Consider the following 21,818-nt stretch of genomic DNA (forward strand, 5'->3'; position numbering starts at 1 on the left):
TATTTGAATTTTCCTTATGATTGCTTATTGCCTGTGTTGCATTTGTATAAACAATGTCTCTTTTAGGGCGATATGAGGTCTTCGGAACCGGGTATTCCATGCCGATTTCTCAATAATTCTTATAAGCAAAAAATATTTTATTCTATATTGCTTCCTAGGCCGACGGATATCAGGGAATGCTGTGAATTGAATAATCATATACTAAACGTGTCATTATTTCAAAATTGATTTAGGGGCTTTTTTCTTAAATCAATATTCCGACCCTAAAAAGTTATTTAGTATGAAAAGTATGAGTTACACTGAAATTTTCAAGGATTTTCGGGTTTTTTTTTTTTTCAAAGATGAACGACTGAAATTGTAGGTTCGAGGTATTTTGCAGGTAAAAAAAAAGAAAAAAAGATCTCGCCAGATATGGAATATAAGATAATAAAATGCTTCTTTATCTCAAATGATATCCTAATATATTCTAACATATTACCTAGATACGACATATAGCGAACGATATGAACCAGGTTATAATGAAATATATCAGACACGTTGATTATCTCAAAAGTCTATATTGAGTCCTTCATGGCCACAACAGAACTCTTTGACTTCAAAATGTTACTCATCAAAAGTATGACCTAAACAGACATCTTATGGGAAATCTATTTTCTTAAGAAATAAAAGATAATGACATATTTTCTAAACATCTGACATCTAAACAATCACAAGAAGAGAAAAAAGCTACCTTTAAATCACCGTACCGTTCCTGGCTCTATGTGTAATTACTGACAAACCAGCATGTAACATTTGCTCCCAAAGTTCGCAGATCATACGAAATAACACATTAATTGATTAGAAAAAGACAAGGTAATGATGGGGGGGGGGGGGCTTAAAACCTACCTTTTCAACTCCGTTCTGGGCTTTAAATTGAAGTATTGCCAAATCCACCCATAACACTCTGTTTTAAAAATTTAAGTTCACTCAAAATGATACACATGACTAGTCAGTCATAATAAGAGAGAGAAAAAAATTAAAGCAACGTTCCTGCTCCCTAATAGATTTATTGTGACTTTGGCCCCAAACACCTGATCTAATAAGTCTGAGCTCAGGCAATATGACACACATTACTTAACAGGAATGTGATCTTGTCACTCACAGGGAGGAAAAATACCTTCAAAACTCCGTTTCGGCTCCGAGTAGAATTACTGACATCGGCACGAAACATTACTTATACTAATGGGATTTTTAGACCATCATAAGATTTATTGACAAATCGGCATGAAATACCCAGTTCCGAAGACCTCATATCACCCTAAGAGACATTGTTTATACAAATGCAACACAGGCAATAAGCAATCATATGGAAAATTGAAATAGAAAAGAAAAAATACCCCTCAAACTTAGTTACAGGTTTTAAATACAATTACAGACAAATCGGCCCACAACAAATCCAATTTCAAAAGTCTCAGTTCAACCAAAGTGACATTCAATCATAAGAGGATCCCTGCACAAAAAACAAAAGAAAAGAAAAAAGAAAAAATCAGTTTCAGGCTATAAACAGAATTATTGACAAATCGGCTCACCTCTAGAATGCTTCTGTGGGACCTAGAATAATGTGTACACACAATTTTCGTTTCATCCATCACGTGTGCACCCAAATATACCCCTAAGCCACCGTCCTGACTGTATATAGATAGGAATGCAGAAAGGGAAGGATGCAGGTAGGAGCGCAGGCAAGGGGGGGGGGAGGTACTAAATTAGAATGCACACAGTGAGGCTTGTTGGTGGAGTGCATGGAGGGAGGCATGTAGGTGGGGATGAGAGGAGGGAGGCATATAGGTGGGAGTATACTCAAGACACTATCGACCCAGGAATGCAGTCAAGGAAACGCAGTATTTTTCCAGAAGTAGATGTGAGCACCCAGAAGTGACGATGCCACTACAGACTTCCTGAGTCCGTCCAGGGTAATTCCATAGTAAGCCAGAGCTTGTTTTACTATAAACTAAAAAGTTGTATATGAATGTGGGCTGGAAAGATAAGAGACGAGAGAAAAAAAAAAAAAAACATCCTTGACGATGTCCTCAATTTTCAACAAAGTTCACATAACCTGGGGAGTCTGGGTTAAGAGAGACACAGACCCCCTACTACGCTTGTTCTAAAGAAATAACGTTCCGCTAACCTTTCCATCAGCCTTGAAGTAGCGCCTCGCGTGTAATAGCATTACGATGGTGCTATGGCTACCAGCCACCAAGCATAACAAATTTAACACGCAACCATGAGCATGACCAAACCAACGTAAACTTGACCTTGGTGTGGTTCTTCCTTTTATGATGGAAACACGATGTCCGCGCGGCTCCACTGGGTTGTGACCTTAGCGATGACATCAGTAAAGAAAGCTCAGATTGCAGCAGTAGTAACCGTAGTCGTGGCTAATGATGCCCCAAGCTACCTCCTCCAGGGCCGTGTTTCGCCACTACTTTCACCACGGCCGTGACATTTACCACATATCTACCACCACTACTGCCACTACATCCACCTCATGTGATCCATCAGGACCACAACATTAGTTTCATCTTACCCACCATCAGTATATCCGCTTCACCTTACCCACCAACGCCACATCTGTCTCATATCACCCACGACTACCAACACATCTCTTTCACCTCAACCACTACTTCTACAGTATTTGCCTCGTCTCACCCGCCAGCACTACATCTGCCTCACGAATGGCTTACAGGGTATCTAAGCAGCAAAAATGAAGATCATGCCATGTGCTCTACATTTATGGATCAGCTTACCTTAAGAATGAATACTTGCCAGAAACTCACGTCTCTCAGCACAAAAGTCTACTAGAACTCACTAGAATCAAAATTCGCACCTGGTATTCCCCATCCTCCAACAATGCCTTCCACTTTCTCAATCCCCCGCTACTGCACTCATGTCCCTCTGCAAGAGTATTTTTCTCTACACTATAAAATTCTTTACCTGTTCATCTAACCGCTTCCATTTTCAGTTCGCCCGCACAAATCTCGAGATTACATATCAGTTTCTTATACCAACCACATAAACTTTCGGTGCCAGTAGAGACCTGCAATAACATTCTCTTTACAGGGTTCTTTCTTTCCTGACGACACTAATCCTTCCAATCCTTCTCTCCTCCCATACTCTCTATCAACGAATAGAATTTTCTTAATCTAAAAACGTTTAATCTCCCATCCTTAGATTCCTGTGATCATCCTCTCCTTCTCGTGAACCAGTGATATTCAATGCCCTTAACGTCATGACATTATCTTCAGACTCCTGCCTGAGACTTTGCTGTCGCCCACGAGGGCCATTAAACGGGGACAGAGAAGACACCAGGGTCAAAATTTCTTTAGTCACTTTTAACAAAACTTTGTTTATAACTTTGTGTGCTATAGTGCAAATCATTTCACATTATGAATAAGAGATATAAAGAAAAAGAAGAGAAAAACAATTTCTGCGGTGTCCCCTATCGTCGATAAAGTCTGGGAGTCTGGCGGGTAAGAGAGGGAACTCTAAAACATTTTGTATAACAAGTGAATGTACAGAAGTCATGGATGAGCAAGTCAAGGTAGTCGGGGACCCGTGGTGTGAGAAACTGGCAAGAGTGTGAGGGTCATTGCCATCCAAATGGGCGCTAGTTGGCATTCAGTCTATAAACTGGACCAAGTTATGTCAGGCGTAGTGATCAGTGATGATGGGTAGGTCTGGCAGCGGCCATCCTGTAGGGGAAGAGCGGATCTTGGACTATGAACGTGATCAGCCTATGACATCAACAATAAAGGTAACTCGTAACCTGACCAAAGCAATTTTCTTTTCCCGATCAGGATGCACAGCTACTGTGAACGTCTCCCATCACTCTACCCCTGCTGGTGAAAGGCCTCTACAGCGAAGGCCCACTAACCACATACCACAACATCGTACCTCCCGACACCTCGCCCCACCGAAGCTGCAACTCGGCCTACCCCAGCCACCCTGCCCGTCCATTGCAGTTAATACTAGACACTTTCCTTAAGGAACAATGATGAGCAATGCTTTCCAGACTTATGTTTGTACACAAAACCCTTATAGTGTCATATTCTCTTGTCAAAACAACAAAAATGTTGCTCCTAAGGAAAGATAATTTGTCACGTAATTAATAGGTTCATTATCAGAGGCAAAGGCTTAAAAGTCTACTTACATAAAAGTCAACCTTTTAGGATTCATCATTGCCACTGCGTAAAAGTATCAATACAGCACAGTGAAAGTAAAGCCTAGCGTCTGTGTAATACAGAAACGAGATGTCATCTACGAGACTTGCCTCTCATTCCGTCGTCCTTTCTTTCTCCATGAAACAAAAAATATGCATTTGACTGTTAACTTGTGCAGTCTATTGGGCGCTGACTGTAACAGGCTTGTGATCTCGTTAGGTCTAGATTATTTCAGTCGGTTCTTTGGATATGGGTCAGTGTGGTAACACGGAGGCAACTTGCTCAAACTACATCTTTGAAGATTTAGAGAACATGAACAAAAATACCAAGAAAATTACTGACCACTACCAGTATGTCTAAGTCAGAGTGCAAGAGTTAGTTGTGAAATACCGAGTTTACAGATGGGTCACCCAGAAGTAACAGCCGTCGTCAACAAAGCTGTATCAGCACCGAGGGTGTTTGTTGCTCATAATCGCTTGAAGAGGAATTTAAGTAAACCTTGTCACGAAAGTCATGCAACAGGTATATGACGCAAATGTAAGCATAGTTACATAAATGTAAAACGAATGTTGATGGAAACGTAACGAATATTACTGCTTAAAACAGAGTATACACAACAATGAAGAGAGAAAATTGATAAAAATTTATAACGGAATCATCAGATACAGAGGAATCGTATAATTTTGTGCCTATGAACATGTTCTCACATCAGAGATGCCTGTTAATCAATTCTGAGATACAGCCAAAGTGGAAAGGAACCATTAGTGGAAAGACAAGATCTGGGCACCAGATGTACGTTAGGCTTAAGCGGTTCGGAGACTCGTTCCAGCTGGACGGAGTCTTAAACATGTACGGGTTTTAAACTTTCGACTGTGCTGCTTGACATCATCACGACTAATCTATCATCTGCCAAGCGTTCCACATGACTACACATTTTTTCAGCAGTGGGCCTTTATGAAAACTTTTTCATACCAAATGCCCTCTTCTCAATTCTAACTATACTGTTCAAGTACTGCATCTTTGTAGACGCTATTTATTCATTTCTTAACCAGTATGACCAATCAGACATGAGTTTCACGTCCTTATGTCAGAGAAGAGATAATTTTTGTGTTTCAGCTTTACACACTCAACACTTAAATATCATATATTTGCCCATTCACCGTTGTTTACTACCATCCTGGGTGCAGTTTACCTCCACAAATCTACACTTATTCTCACCATTCTGTTCTTCATTGCGGTCTTATGACATGTAACAACGTATCCCTCTCATAACCAACGTCCTCCATCGACTTTTACATGATCAAACCCACCAGTTAACAACAGCAAAGCGTCAGCAGAATTGGGATGTACGCCACTGTTACCCCATCTTGTAAGCATCTGACATATTGCTTCATCCATAAGGATGTTGACAATAACGGTGACGTCGTACAATCTTGATACATTGCCAAAATAATTTCAGACCACTCACTCACACCACCAGTTATTTTCACACATGCGCTACTCCCATTCTGGCTGGCTACCATCATTGTGAGTTAGGTTATGAGTCCACTTTGTTGGCAACATTTGCTACGCCAATTAGAAGGTACAGGTGGTTGCGTTTGCCCTTTGGGAGACCAGTAATTGTGTATACGAACAATAGCCGCTTCAAAACATTGTACTGAAGCCTTTGGACAAGGCCTCGAAGGGGCTGTGGGCCATACTGATATGGACCCTTGTATATGATACTGAAGTAATGTTCTTTGCAGACACATTAAGCAGAGCCTACTTACCTGTCCAATGTCGGAACTTTGGTGAGGAGTTTGAAAAAATTTAAGCTCTTACTTTTCGAACAATGCATGGTGATAACGACCTCTCTTGCCACACGCTCTTCAATTCTCCAATGTCCTTCGCCTCCACACCCATCCTATGACTCACTTCACTTCCATGGTTCCATTTAGTGCAATGTCCAATCCATCTAAAACACTTCACTTCCTCCAAATTTTCTCCACTGAAACTCACACCACAACTAATTTGTCCATCCACCAAGCTAAACCTACTAACTTGCTTATATTCACATTTACTCCCATCTTCCTCCTTTTATATACTCTTCCAAACTCAGTCACCAACTTCTGCAGTTTCTCGTTCATGATCTGCCGCCAGTGTCGTGTGATCAACAAATAACAGCTGACTCACTTCCCAGGCCTCCCTTAACCCCCTACAGACTGCATACTCGCCCCTCTTCCATAACTATTGCATATATATGTATATATATATATATATATATATATATATATATATATATATATATATTTTTTTTTTTTTTTTAAACTATTTGCCATTTCCCGCGTTAGCGAGGTAGCGTTAAGAACAGAGGACTGGGCCTTTTTTGGAATATCCTCACCTGGCCCCCTCTGTTCCTTCTTTTGGAAAATTAAAAAAAAAAAAAAAAAAAAAAACGAGAGGGGAGGATTTCCAGCCCCCCGCTCCCTCCCCTTTTAGTCGCCTTCTACGACACGCAGGGAATACGTGGGAAGTATTCTTAATCCCCCATCCCCAGGGATAATATATATATATATATATATATATATATATATATATATATATATATATACTTGATCGCCGTTTCCCGGGTTAGCGAAATAGCGCTAGGAACAGATGAAGAAAGGCCCCATCCGCGCTTACATCCATTCTCAAACTGTCATGTATACTGTACCGAAACGACAGCTGCCTATCCACAACCAGGCTCCACAGACCTTTCCATGGTTTATCCCGGACGGTTCACATGCCCTGGTTCAGTCCATTGACAGGAAGTCGATCCCAGTATACCATATCGTTCCAATTCACTTTTTCACCATCCTGCATGCTCAGACCCCGATTGTTCAAAATCTTTTTCACCCTATCCATCTTAAATTTAATCCCCTCCATCTCCTTGTTCCCTCCACTTCTGACATATGTATCCTTTTTGTCGTCATTTCCTCATTCTTTCTTTTCATATGACTAAACCATTTCAACACACCCTTTTCTGCTCTCTCAACCACACTATTTCTATTACCATACATCTATCCTACCCTTTCATTACTTACTCGATGAAACCACCTCACACCATATATTGTCCTCAAACATTTCATCTGCAAAACATCAACCATACTCTATACAGCCTTATCTATCGACCATGCCTCACATCCATATAATATTCCTTCAAACGTACTCATTTTTGGCCTTCAAGATAACGTTGTCTCTTTCCACACATTCTTCAGTGCTCCCAGAACTAACACCCTCTCCTCCACCCTCTGCCTCACTTCCGCCTCCATTGTTCTATTCACTGCCACTGTCCACTGCCAGGTATGTAAAGCACTTTTCCTCTAATTAATCTCCATTCAAAGTCACATCCCAGCTAACCTATCTCTCAGCCCAGCTAAATCTAATAACTTTGTTTTTATTGATATTCCCTCTCACTTTTCTCCTTTCACACACTTCTCCAAACTCAGTCACCAACTTCTGCAGTTTCTCACTTGAATCTGCCACTAGTGCCGTTTCATCAGCAAACAAAAACCGATTCACTTCCCAGGCCCTCTTATCTCCAACAGACTACATACTCATCTCTATCCAAGACTCGCCTTTACCTCCCTAACCACCCCATCCATAAACAAATTGAACAACCATGGTGACATCACACACCCCTGCCGCAGACGAACCTCCACTGGGAACCATTCATTCTCTTCTCTTCCTACTCATACACAAACCTTACACCCTTGATAAAAACTTCTCACCGTTTCATATAGCTTTCCTCCAACGCAGTATGATCTTAGCACCTTCTGCAAAGCACCTCTATCAACTCTATCATATGCTTTCTCCAGATCCATAAATGCTACATACAAATCCATCTGTTTTTCTAAGTGTTTGTCAAACATTCTTTACAACACCTGATCCATACAATCTCTCTACCTCTGAAACCACCGTGCTCCTTCCCAATTTGATGCTCTGTATATGCCTTCACCCTCTCAATCAATACCCTCCCATGCAACTTACTAGCTATACTCAACATTCTTATATCTCTGTAATTTGGACACTCACTCTCATTCCTCTTGCCTTTATACAATGGCACTATGCCTTGTATTCCGACAATCCTCAGGCATCTCTCAATGATGCATTCAAATACTAAAAATCCAAAACAAGCAATGAACAACACAGTCACCCCTTTCTTAATAAGTTCAACTGCAATTACATCCCCATTAGTCGCCTTGCCGCATATCATCATACGCTATGTTTTCACTACCTCTTCCTTTTTCACCATCATTCTCCATGATCCTCTCACTTTGCATACCACCCCGACCCAGACAAATTACATCTGCCACTCTGTCATCAAACAACATTAAATAGTCCTTAGAAATACTCACTCCATCTCCTCCTCACTTCATCAGTACTTGTTATCACCTCCCTCTTTCTCCCTTCACCGACGTTCCCATTTGTTCTCTTGTTTTTCGCTCATTATTTACCTCCTTCCAAAACACCCTCTTATTCTCCCTGAAGTTGACTGATACTCGCTCATCTCAACTCTCATTTGCCCTCCTTTTTAACCTTCCTCTTGACCTTCTGCCGCTTTCTCTCACACGTCTCCCAATCATTTGCACTACGCCCTTGTAAGTACCGCCCAACCGCCTCCCACTTCTTTTCACTAGCAACTGCACTTCTTCGCACCACTCGCTACCCTTTCGCATGCCACATTCATCTCGTGCACATGCCCCTTGCTTCGTTTACTCTCATCTTTTTCCATTCTGCACTCCAGAACCCCTTTCACAAAGTGGTTTTTGAGTATAGTCCCAGGCTCCTTTATCCAAGAGGTCTTTGACTTCGAGGCTGCGCTTCATTCAGTAGCAGGGTCCGGATGGACTCCTTTGAAGCGAGGCGTTTTTGACAAGAAAGCACTCTCGCCAACTGGTGATGATAAACATTTTCAGAGGTGACTTTACTCAGTGTAACCTCAAGCAGGCTGAGTCCAGGTTTCCACTCTCTTCCTCTTCATTAATGCCTCTCTCTCTCTCTCTCTCTCTCTCTCTCTCTCTCTCTCTCTCTCTCTCTCTCTCTCTAATATATATATATATATATATATATATATATATATATATATATATATATATATATTATATATATATATATATATATATATATATATATATATATATGTGTGTGTGTGTGTGTGTGTGTGTGTGTGTGTGTGAAGGTTTTAATTGCCTTGTCATTCTATCTGAACACTGGCCGGTGTGTTAGATAAGGCAGAGCTGTCGGAATTACTGAGAAGAGAACAAATCTTTACTCTGAAGTTCAAAAACAGGAGAGTTTCCGTAAAATATCACTGGGTTAGGTTCCGCTTGATTACAGATTCCTTTTCACTAGAATTAACCTAGTTAATTTAGTGCAACCTGACCTAAGCTACACTAATTCAGAGTAGCACTGATTGCATGGAAACCTGTATTTCTGGTTTTCTGAATTTCATTTATTATAATGTAATATATATATATATATATATATTTTTTTTTTTTTTTTTCATACTATTCGCCGTTTCCCGCGATAGCGAGGTAGCGTTAAGAACAGAGGATTGGGCCTTTTTTGGAATATCCTCACCTGGCCCCCTCTGTTCCTTCTTTTGGAAAATTAAAAAAAAAAAAGGAGAGGGGAGGATTTCCAGCCCCCCGCTCCCTCCCCTTTTAGTCGCCTTCTACGACACGCAGGGAATACGTGGGAAGTATTCTTAATCCCCTATCCCCAGGGATATATATATATATATATATATATATATATATATATATATATATATATGTATATATATATATATATATATATATATATATATATATATATATATTGACATCTCTAGCTCTTATTACAAACAAACATTTCCCTTCCCTACCATCAAGAAGGGGGTAATTTTCACACTAAAATTACTGGCGTTGTCAAAACTACTGGCCTTCATGAGAATCAACTGTTCTCACCACTATGCCTCGCCTGCAGGTCGTAATGCTCTAGAGCATAATTTCTTCTTTTTACCCTCTAGGATTACCAATTAAAATGAATAATTCACCTTTGTCTTTACATTAGACATAGGTTATATGGCTGAGTTAAGAAGAGACTGGGTAAAAACCGGCTCACTGGCAACCGAGATGGGAAGGGTTGGACGGTATATATACCGCGTGGAGGTTGGCTCCGTTCATTGGCATCGCTGCTCATCATGCGTTTGAAGGTTAGTTACGAAGTCTGCTATTTCGTGTACCATAACCAATGTTGACGTAGCTATCTGTCACAGTTAATGCAGTCTCATGCCTCGGGTTAAATCTATGAGCAATAATATTACGTCGTCTTCCACATAATTAAGACTACTGTGTGACTTGCCCAAGTTGCCGCAACAACCACCATACGTTCCAGTTCTGTCCGATACAGTGAGTAAAAACCCTTTCAAGTGTTATGAAAGTTGAAGAAAAAAATCATTTCACTTATCTAAAGTTTCAGTGTGAAAAATGTATATAAACATAACTATAACAGGATATAATACGTACATGAATTATTTATGGGTAAGGCCATTTCTCTCGGACAACTGATCACTGTTATTAGCCTCCTACAACCGCAAAAAGTTGATAGTTTTTAATCATAATAACTGTAAAGAGACTAAGAGTTTGAAACTGATTTAGACAGAGAATCGAAGTGTAACGTTTCCAGCGTCTGAATATGCTTCAGTTTGGCGTGTAGGCTCAGCAGCCTCTCACCAGTTATTTATTCAAGGTCATCATCACCTACTGGCTTCCCACAAACCACGGTTAAAGAATGTGATCCTTCAATAACTTTAATCTTTCCACATTTCTTTATTTCAACGAAACATTCCGAACATTATTAAGAGTAGGCTGAGGACATTATCTCATGCACAGATTAACCGGACTGTTCTAAGAATACACTGCACGAAATGAAAGTTAAGGATGAAAATCCTGTGCCGAAACAGGTTTCGGGATTTGTTAACCTTGGATGCTGCTGTATGTAGCCCTATGATAACCCCACTGAGGTGAAAGTTGAACGACGCAGTTAATAGGTCAACACAAATCAGACCAGAAAGCCTAAACGAAACACAATGTAGGGGTGATTTAGAGCTTGTGACTGGGATGTACGCTGGAATTATGAAACAGTTACCCAACACTTGTTAAATAAACACACAAGTACTCAACGATACAATTTTTTGATGTGAACAAAAAGATTTGAAGAGACTCAACGTTTCTTTACATTTCGTATTAATACATAATAAAAATGGTTATTGAAACTTTGTATTTCATTATTCATCATTTCACCCATACCGTTTCCTCATATACATATATATATATATATATATATATATATATATATATATATATATATATATATTTTTTTTTTTTTTTTTTTTTGCTTTGTCGCTGTCTCCCGCGTTTGCGAGGTAGCGCAAGGAAACAGACGAAAGAAATGGCCCAGCCCACGCCCATACACATGTATATACATACGTCCACACACGCAAATATACATACCTACACAGCTTTCCATGGTTTACCCCAGACGCTTCACATGCCCTGATTCAATCCACTGACAGCACGTCAACCCCGGTATACCACATCGCTCCAATTCACTCTATTCCTTGCCCTCCTTTCACCCTCCTGCATGTTCAGGCCCCGATCACACAAAATCTTTTTCACTCCATCTTTCCACCTCCAATTTGGTCTCCCTCTTCTCCTCGTTCCCTCCACCTTCGACACATATATCCTCTTGGTCAATCTTTCCTCACTCATTCTCTCCATGTGCCCAAACCATTTCAAAACACCCTCTTCTGCTCTCTCAACCACGCTCTTTTTATTTCCACACATCTCTCTTACCCTTACGTTACTTACTCGATCAAACCACCTCACACCACACATTGTCCTCAAACATCTCATTTCCAGCACATCCATCCTCTTGCGCACCACTCTATCCATAGCCCACGCCTCGCAACCATACAACATTGTTGGAACCACTATTCCTTCAAACATACCCATTTTTGCTTTCCGAGATAATGTTCTCGACTTCCACACATTCTTCAAGGCTCCCAGAATTTTCGCCCCCTCCCCCACCCTATGATCCACTTCCGCTTCCATGGTTCCATCCGTGCCAGATCCACTCCCAGATATCTAAAACACTTCACAATTTTGCGCGTGATCAAGATATTCCTATGAGTCCATGGGGAACTTATCGTGTTTCATTTTCCCCGTCGACTCATAGGAATATATATATATATATATATATATATATATATATATATATATATTAAGATATATATTAAGATTATATGGTGTGGGAGGCAAGTTATAAGCAGTGAAAAATTTGTATCGAGGATGTAAGGCATGTGTACGTGTAGGAAGAGAGGAAAGTGATTGGTTCTCAGTGAATGTAGCTTTGCGGCAGGGTTGTGTGATGTCTCCATGGTTGTTTAATTTGTTTATGGATGGGGTTCTTAGGGAGGTGAATGCAAGACTTTTGGAAAGACGGTCAAGTATGCAGTCTGTTGAGGATAAGAGAGCTTGGGAAGTGAGTCAGTTGTTGTTCGCAGATAATTCATCGCTTGTGGCTGATTCATGTGAGAAACTGCAGAAGCTGGTGACTGAGTTTGGTAAAGTGTGTGAAAGAAGAAAGCTGAGAGTAAATATGAATAAGAGCAAGGTTATTAGGTACAGTAGGGTTGAGGGTCAAGTCAACTGGTGGGTAAGTTTGAATGGAGAAAAACTGGAGGAAGTGAAGTGTTTTAGATATCTGGGAGTGGATTTGGCAGCGGATGGAACTATGGAAGCGGAAGTGGATCATGGGGTGGGGGAGGGGGCGAAAGTTCTGGGAGTGTTGAAGAATGTGTGGAAGTCGAGAACATTATCTCGGAAAGCAAAAATGGGTATGTTTGAAGGAATAGTGGTTCCAACAATGTTATATGGTTGCGAGGCGTGGGCTATGGATAGAGTTGTGCGCAGGAGGGTGGATGTGCTGGAAATGAGATGTATGAGGACAATGTGTGGTGTGAGGTGGTTTGACCGAGTAAGTAATGTAAGGGTAAGAGAGATGTGTGGAAATAAAAAGAGTGTGATTGAGAGAGCAGAAGAGGGTGTTTTGAAATGGTTTGGTCACATGGAGAGAATGAGTGAGGAAAGATTGACCAAGAGGATATATGTGTCGGAGGTGGAGGGAACGAGGAGAGGTGGGAGACCAAATAGGAGGTGAGAAGACGGAGTGAAAAAGATTTTGTGTGATCGGGGCCTAAACATGCAGGAGGGTGAAAGGCGTGCAAGGAATAGAGTGAATTGGAACGATGTGGTATACCTGGGTCGACGTGATGTCAATGGATTGAACCAGGGCATGTGAAGCGTCTGGGGTAAACCATGGAAAGTTGTGTGGGGCCTGGCTGTGGAAAGGGAACTGTGGTTTCGGTGCATTATTACATGATAGCTAGAGACTGAGTGTGAACGAATGTGGCCTTTGTTGTCTTTTCCTAGCGCTACCTCGCGCACATGAGGGGGGAGGGGGTTGTTATTGCATGTGTGGCGAGGTGGCAATGGGAATGAATAAACGTAGACAGTATGAATTATGTACATGTGTATATATGTATATGTCTGTGTGTGTATATATATATGTATACGTTGAGATGTATAGGTATGTATATTTGCGTGTGTGGACGTGTATGTATATACCTGTGTATGTGGGTGGGTTGGGCCATTCTTTCGTCTGTTTCCTTGCACCTCGCTAACGCGGGAGACAGCGAAAAGGCAAAAATATATATATACATATATATATATATATATATATATATATATATATATATATATATATATATATATATATACATATTTATATTTTGTTTTCTTTTTTTGTTTTTTCATATTATTCGCCATTTCCCGCGTTAGCGAGGTAGCTATAAGAACAGAGAACTGAGCCTTTGAGGGAAATCCTCACTTGGCTCCCTTCTCTGTTCCTTCTTTTAGAAAAGTTGAAATTAGAGGGGAGGATTTCCATCCCCCCGCTCCCTCCCCTTTTAGTCGCCTTCCACGACACGCAGGGAATACGTGGAAAGTATGTGCCAGAGATCAAACGATTCAGTTACATTTCTATCACCGAAATGATTTGATTTAGCTATGGTCTTAGCTCCTTCCCAGTCGATATGGTGATCAAATGCAGCTTTATGTTGAAAGATGCATAGACAGAGCACTGAGGCCATAAAGTGAAATAGAGCAAGAAACATGGTAAGACAAGATGGAATTAGGTTCTTTTGTAGCTGAAGATTAGCGGGAAAGCCATGAGAGGGTGGAGTTACTAAAGCTTCAAGGTGTAGGGAAAGAAGCAGGTATCAAAACGGCCCAACCTTGAGTTGCCAGTATCCACACAGTAATTAAGTGACGCGTCATCTTGCCAAGTATTGCTTGGTCTAGCTGGTGGAGTGGGCATACAAGCAGCCAACTCTTGGGAGCAAAAACCAACGGAACAATTATGGAAGCGGGAAAGTGAACCAAACTTGCAGCGCTGGGTAAGTGGGTCAATTTTTGAAGTTAGCCTGGGAGAGTTGATAGATTGGAATGATTTCGACTCGTCTCTAACAAGTAAGGATACAGATCTAGAACCATTCCAGATTGAAAGAAGAACTCCATACAAAGACTAATCAATCCTTTGTATAAACGAAGCAACTGTTCAGAAAAAAAGAAATTTCGATGTCTTAACAGGACTCCCAGTTTCTTAGAGGCAGACTTAGCTATTTCCGTGATGTGAGGTTTCCAGGATATAGTGGATATTACAGTAATACCAGGTATGTTAATTAAATTAGAGGCGGAATCACACAACCGTCTAAGGAGAAAGTTGTAAGGAATTTTCGATAAAGAGATGGGCAGAAACTGGGTCGTGGAAGCATTAAACTTTAACTGATCTTATCTGCCCCACTGAGATATCCTATCCAAGTTTGAGTTTGTTGGTGAAGTTGTGCCGAGACGAAATGCACATCGAGTGAGAGAAGGAGCAGAATTGAAGGATGTGGATGAATGCAGCGTTGAGTTGTTGAAAAAATAGGAGTAATAGTGTAGGAGACAAGACAGAACCTTGCGGGATATCGCTGTTTATGGAAAAAGTGGGGGGAAGCTAATCCATCAACAACCATGGAGATAGATCGGCCACAGAGAGATATAAAAGAGCAAAAATGTGTGAGGAAAGCCAAAACAGGGGAGCGTAGAGATGAGACCCCCAATGTCAAATGTTTGACCCTGTCAAAAGCCTTGGATGTATCATAGGCGACGACATAGGATTCCCCCAAATCTCTCAGGGATGACGCCCAGACATTAATAAGAATTATCACCAGTGGATCTTGCCTTATGTAAGCCATACTTGTGATCAGGGTGAAGATTGTGAGATTCAAGATGTCTGAGGATATAGTAGTTGAGGAAGGATTTTGAAGTTTGGTAATGGTAGATGTCTGAGCAAAAGGACCATAGGTACGGGGGTTAGAGTGGTCACCATTCTTAGGGATGGGATGTACCAACGCATGCTTCCAAGGAGAAGGAAAAGTTCTTCTTGTTAAACAGAAACTGAACAGACGAGCAAGCACAGGTGCAAGGTCAGGTGCACACTCAGTGCACGGGGATGGATGTCATCAGGACCTTGCTTATGTCCAGAGTAAGAAGCGAATATTGGGCATTTTGTAAAGAGATTATGGAGACAGGCACAGGATTAGCAAGAGGAGCATTAGGGGGTGAAGGAATGTTACAGTCATCCAAGCTTGAGTTAGAGGAGAAACCGGTTCCATGGGAATTGCTTTGTCTACGGGAGAGACAGTTATAGTACCGTCAGAACGAAAAAGTGAAGGAAAGGTAGTGCTCTTTGCTAAAGACCGGAAAGACCTATCAGTGAATAAAGAGAAGTTATTGCGCTTCCTTTCAATAAAAAAAAAAAAAAGCTTTGCCTCACAGATAACGTGCTTGCAGTGATTATGGGTAGTGATAAATGCCGAATGGAAATAGGAGGAAAGTGAGTTTTTTCCAAGCCCGATATGCCTGATACCTTGCCTGGATGGCCTCAAAAGAGGAACGGTAGAACTATGGATTGGAAGAAGAGGTTGTCCAGGAGGAAGAGGGGATAAACACTTCCATATCTGCAACAATGAACTCTTGCTATTTGTTTGGCGGAGAAGCTAATTTACACAAGAAGATGCAGGAAAGAATTTTCGTAAGTTATTTCAGTCAGCTTTGTTAAGGTGTCAATATTTACCTTTAGAATGGGCTGCTGGAATGGGAGGTGCCGTTAAGATAGACACATTTATGTGAGTGTGGTCAGATCATGTAGCTACAGAGCCAAGAATTAGAGGTGAAAAACAGATCCAGAACATTTGACAAGTGGTCACACCGATTACGAATATGGCTGGGGTGAATGATAAACTGCTTCGGATCATTAAAGACGGTGAAGGTGGGGGCTTCCATTCCACCACCATCCGTATGGGTGGAATTCAACCGTTTCCTACGGTGAACGTTAAAATCCTCTTGGTAGAGGATCTCAGTTTACGGGTGTGAGCAGAAGGCGAAACAAAGGAAAAGCGAAGTAGTTGAGAGACAGACCTTGAGGTAGATACAGCAAAGGTTGGGGACCCAGGATCCTCAAGGTGTGCAACAGGAGTGTTGATGTTGGAATAAGCACAAACACCACCTTTGAACCGGAATCGTGAATGGAAATTTCATTTGTTTATGAGAAAGTGGCTAGTGAGAACATTAGACAATTGGTTCTCAGAAAAAAGTAAGATACTGAGACAGGTAGGAGACAGATGTTCAACAAAAGAGAGGTTACTGGTGAGGCCACGTATGTTGGTATAGTGATTAGAAAATGAGGCAGGTCTATTAGAGAGGGAAAGGTCGTGGGAGGGGGCGGTAATACTATTGTCTCAGCCCTCCCTCTCACTGGTTCGCAAATATCAGAGGAGCTTTCAAATATATGGATAAGAACATATTGAGCCAGCTATTCACGTCCTGAATAAGGCAAAAACTAAGAGTATTCTTTATAGGTTTAGTCACCGCGCATAGAAGATACAAAAGAAGTCACAGAGAAGTTTACAGGAGGGTAACAAATATGGTACCAGAATTAAAAGAACTAATCTACAGGGAAGGGATGGAGGCTTCATATTTATTGACCTTGGAAGAGAGATTACTGAGGGGTGACCTGATCATAAACTTTAAGGCTTCAAAAGAATTCGACCAAGAGATGTACAGATGAATGAACCAGACACAAAACATAAGATTAACTAAATTGTAAGTAAGGATGAAAAGAAATACTTTTATAGTATGAGCGGTGTATGATTAGAACAGCGTCCGAGGACATGGTTAATGCAGACATCATGCATAAATTCAAGAGGTTGTATGATTGGCGAGTGTTCAAGAGATGGCGCACCGCGAGTGTGAAACTTCCTCCTTGTATGGTAAAATAGGTAATTACAAACGTACGAGTAAATGCATGGTACTGTACGCACATATACGATGGTAAGAGTTGAAATAACACGAGTGTAAGCTTCTCTCCCCGTCCACACAAATAGTAATCACAACAGACATGAACCACTGTGGAAAGCTGGCACGACTCCGTGGAGAAACCTGGCACGCTTTCCTGGTCTGACTGGAAATGAGACCCCAGTGATACCAGGCTATCGGTGACGCAGGCCACGAATCCCTGGAGACAGCGGGCATGATCCCCAAGGGATACTGGGAATGATCCCTGAGGAAACATACTAGCAGAGATCCAGTTGAACCATAATGAACTGAACCTCATAGCTTTACCATTATCCAAAAGAGATAGAACCTTCATTATTCTCAAAGTGTTGCAATTATGTGTGGACCACAATGATATGCATGATAATGCAGTCGTTGTATAAACCACAGCTTCCTACCAGCCAGTAGAGTAACTATGTTTACAAGAGTTAATGGAGTACGATTCGTTATTACAGATACACAATGTCCAGATGGCATAAGTTACAAATAAAGACTAAGTAATGATCAGGATCAGGATGTTGCCAGGAGCTAAAGTGAGACAGTCATATATCAACGTGAACATGATGATAATGAGGCTGAAGTAATCTATGCGAAGATACGCGACCAAATGACCGGGCGTTCAAGTAATACCTAAGATTAGTAGTTATTTGAAGCGCAATTTTTCTCTAACACTACATGACTTGCGGATCTTTCAAGATCATACAGTAACATAATCCCTCAATCTTACACTTAATCATGCAATAATGGCATCATTGTGCCTGAAGGAAATACATTTAGAACTGGAATGTAGATCAGATGCCAAGCGAAAATGATGCGGCCTGCTACTCGCCAGCCGCGGGTGTGGTTGTTGCTGCCCTTATTTGTCACACGCTATGATCGCAGCTGGGACTGTCTCTGTTAATACTGGTACAATTTCCAACTCTAGTGTGACTAAAGACACAAGTTCCCAAAACCAATACTGTAGTAAATACTATCAATACTTAAGTGATAAATAACGCTCTGTACTGTGAGGGGTCAAACGTGCAAAGATGTTTGGTATCTTTTTCTGTAGGCATAATGAAGGTGCTGGAGAGAGAGAGAGAGAGAGAGAGAGAGAGAGAGAGAGAGAGAGAGAATGTGTGTGTGTGCGTGAAGGTCAGTTCGGTGAAAAGGTAATTCCTGTGATTGGTCTACGGAAGTTGTAAGGCGGAGTTTAGGTTTCAGAGGGAGGAGCCCCGGCAGTTCTATGGGCGGAGTTTTCCAAGGGAGGGTCGAACCTCCTAGCTCTTCTCATTGTGTGTCCGACTGCTGCAGTGTGCGCAATATTAACCAATTCTATACCATCACCAGGTTGTTTTCATCTCTTAGGAATTTCACAGGAGATATGTGCACATGATGTTTCAACCGTGCTATTTCTTGAATTATAAACTAACGTGACTGTCGTAGACGGGTACAATATTGAGAATCATTCATCTTTATTTTCACCTTCCAGTTTCTCTACTTGTTTAGATACATGTTTGACATTTTAAAGTACATGTATATAGACCATGAGATAAGATCGAGAAAACAGATTATTTTACAAAGCTATTAGCGACTCTTATTCACTGATTTCTCTACCTTTTGTAAAGTTCGTGTTTTCAGTACCGCATTTCCAAATTGCTTGCTTTCATTTTTCAAAATACTGTGTGATTAGTATTTGCCATATTTAATTGTGCATTGCGTGAAGAGTTTCACACTCGTGCTGTGTTGCTCCCGTCTTCCTAACCATGTATATGTGTGCCATGTCTTTACTCCTATGTATGTAGCGTATGCACACACACAAAAACACCCCTAGCCTACGTCAGGTATGTGGATATGCATCGACGATAGTACCAGAAGTCATAATGTTAGGGCCTTAAACTTTCCCACCTTGGGAGAAAGAGAGGACTTGGTCATAACTTTTAACTTTTTAGGAAAAATTGATTACATCAGCGAGTTCTTCGACAGATGTAAGTATAAAATAACCAAAGGATATAACATGAAATTGAGCAAGAAACTTCTTAGAAAAGATGTAAAAAAGTACTTTTATAGTATAAGAGTAGTGGATAAATGGAGTGACACTACTGAAGACATGGTTAATGTAGAAAGCATAAGAGAGATTCAAGGAACTGCATAATAAAAAAAAATATATATCTGAGACAGGGCCCCATGAGTGTAGATAAGTAATTATACCCACAATTACGTTTTTAAACCGGTTTGATGATGTCACCAATGAACAGCGATTCACAAGAGGCAAGGAATGAACAACTAAAGCCATAACATGAAGTCTAGCTAGAAACTTGACACAGTCGAAAGCGGTTTGAATTATTAGCTCGCCCACGCTAACCTCAAAACTTGACCCACTTGACCTACGCCGCAATGTTGGTTCACTTTTCCTCTTATCATTAGGTATTTGATCTACCAAGAGTGGGGATGTCAGCGTAGACTGACGAGTCAAGATTTTTGGTGCATGTAAGGCTAAACGTGCGGTGCCTGAGGGGAATGATTGTGAATGCGCGAATTATAGATGTATAAGTCTGTTGAGTATAGCTGATAAGATGAACAAGAGAGCGGTGACTGAAAAGGTTAGTGGCATGAACAGACCATCCATCAGACTAGGAACAATGTGGTTTCAGAGAGAGGAAGATGATGTGTGGACCAAGCGCTTTGAAGATCTGTGAGAAATACTTGTAGAAAGAGAGGGATTTATATAAGGCATTTACGGACCTGGAGAAAGCGCATGATATGGCTGACAGAAATGCTTCTTGGAAGGTGCTTCGAGGATCTGGTGTGAAAGAAAGCTGCTATATTTAGAGAGTTGTTTCTCTTGGGGGAGAAGATATGTGTGAATAGCAAGAGGGTAGGGTGAGTGGTTCCAAGTGAATGTTGGTCTGCGTCAAGGGTGCATGATGTCACAGTGGCTGTCTAATCTGGCTATGGACGGGGTGGTGAGGGAGTTTGATGAAGGGTTCATGAAAAGGGGCGAGGGTATGCTAAAGATTGGGGAGGGGGCAGCTGGGAGGTGAGCCAGTTGCTCCCTGCATATGATACATATCTGGTGGTGGATTAGACAGAGAAGTAGCAGGAGCTGGTTTCCGAATTTAGGAGATCGAAAGGGGATGATTGAGAATTAATGTGAATAAAAACGAGGGGACAGGGGAGAAAGAATACTTCCCACGCATTCCCCGCGTGTCGTAGAAGGCAACTAAAGGGGACGGGAGCGGCGGCTAGAAACCCTCCCCTCCTTGTATCTTAACTCTTAAAGGGGAAACAGAAGGAGTCATGTGGGGAGTGCTCATCCTCCTCGGAGGTTCAGATTGGGGTGTCTAAATGTGTGTGGATGTAACCAAGATGAGAAAAAAGGACAGATAGGTAGTATGTATGAGGAAAGGAACCTGGTTGTTTTGGCTCTGAGTGGAACGAAGCTCAAGGGTAAAGGGGAAGAGTGGTTTGGGAAAGTTTTGGGAGTAAAGTCAGGGTTTGATGAGGGGACAAGAGCAAAGGAAGGAGTAGCACTACTCCTGAAGCAGGAGTTGTGGGAGTATGTGATAGAATGTAAGAAAGAAAACTCCAGACTGATATGGGTAAAACTGAAAGTGGATGTACAGATGGGTGATTATTAGTGCCTATGCACCTGGTCATGAGAAGAAAGATCATGAGAGGCAAGTGTTTTGAGAGCAGCTGAGTGAGTGTGTTAGCAACTTTGATTCAAGAGACCGGATTATAGTGATGGGTGATTTGAATGCAAGGTGAGCAATGTGGCAGATGAGGGTATAATTGGTGTACATAGGGTGTTCAGTGTTGTAAATGGAAATGGTGAAAAGCCTGTAGATTTATGTGCTGAAAAAGGACTGGTGATTGGGAATACCTGGTTTAAAAAGAGATATACATAAGTATACGTATGTAAGCAGGAAAGATGGCCAGAGAGCGTTATTGGATTATGTGTTAATTGATAGGCGCGTGAAAAGGAGACTTGGATGTTAATGTGCTGAGAGGGATAACTGAAGGGATGTCTGATCGTTATCTTGTGGAAGCAGAGGTGAAAATATGTAGAGGTTTTCAGAAAAGAAGAATGTTGGGGTGAAGAGAGTGGTGAGAGTAAGTGAGCTTGGAAAGGAGA

At 41.3% G+C, this 21,818-nt stretch overlaps 1 protein-coding gene and 1 long non-coding RNA gene across 2 annotated transcripts in view; one reads left to right on the plus strand and one right to left on the minus strand.

The window, feature by feature from the left end:
• The window catches only part of LOC139766454 (uncharacterized), a 120,589-nt gene that overhangs the window by 64,234 nt on the left and 34,537 nt on the right, over positions 1 to 21,818 (minus strand). The gene's annotated exons all lie outside the window — the stretch shown is intronic.
• Positions 10,386 to 21,818, plus strand: part of LOC139766443 (uncharacterized) — a 29,322-nt gene continuing 17,889 nt past the window's right edge. The window contains exon 1 of the mRNA XM_071695134.1: positions 10,386 to 10,413. Coding sequence (XP_071551235.1) covers positions 10,402 to 10,413 — 12 coding nt within the window. The 5' untranslated portion in view covers positions 10,386 to 10,401. The remainder of the gene's footprint in view (positions 10,414 to 21,818) is intronic.

Source organism: Panulirus ornatus, chromosome 4 (assembly GCF_036320965.1).
Source record: "Panulirus ornatus isolate Po-2019 chromosome 4, ASM3632096v1, whole genome shotgun sequence".
Lineage (NCBI taxonomy): Eukaryota > Metazoa > Arthropoda > Malacostraca > Decapoda > Palinuridae > Panulirus > Panulirus ornatus.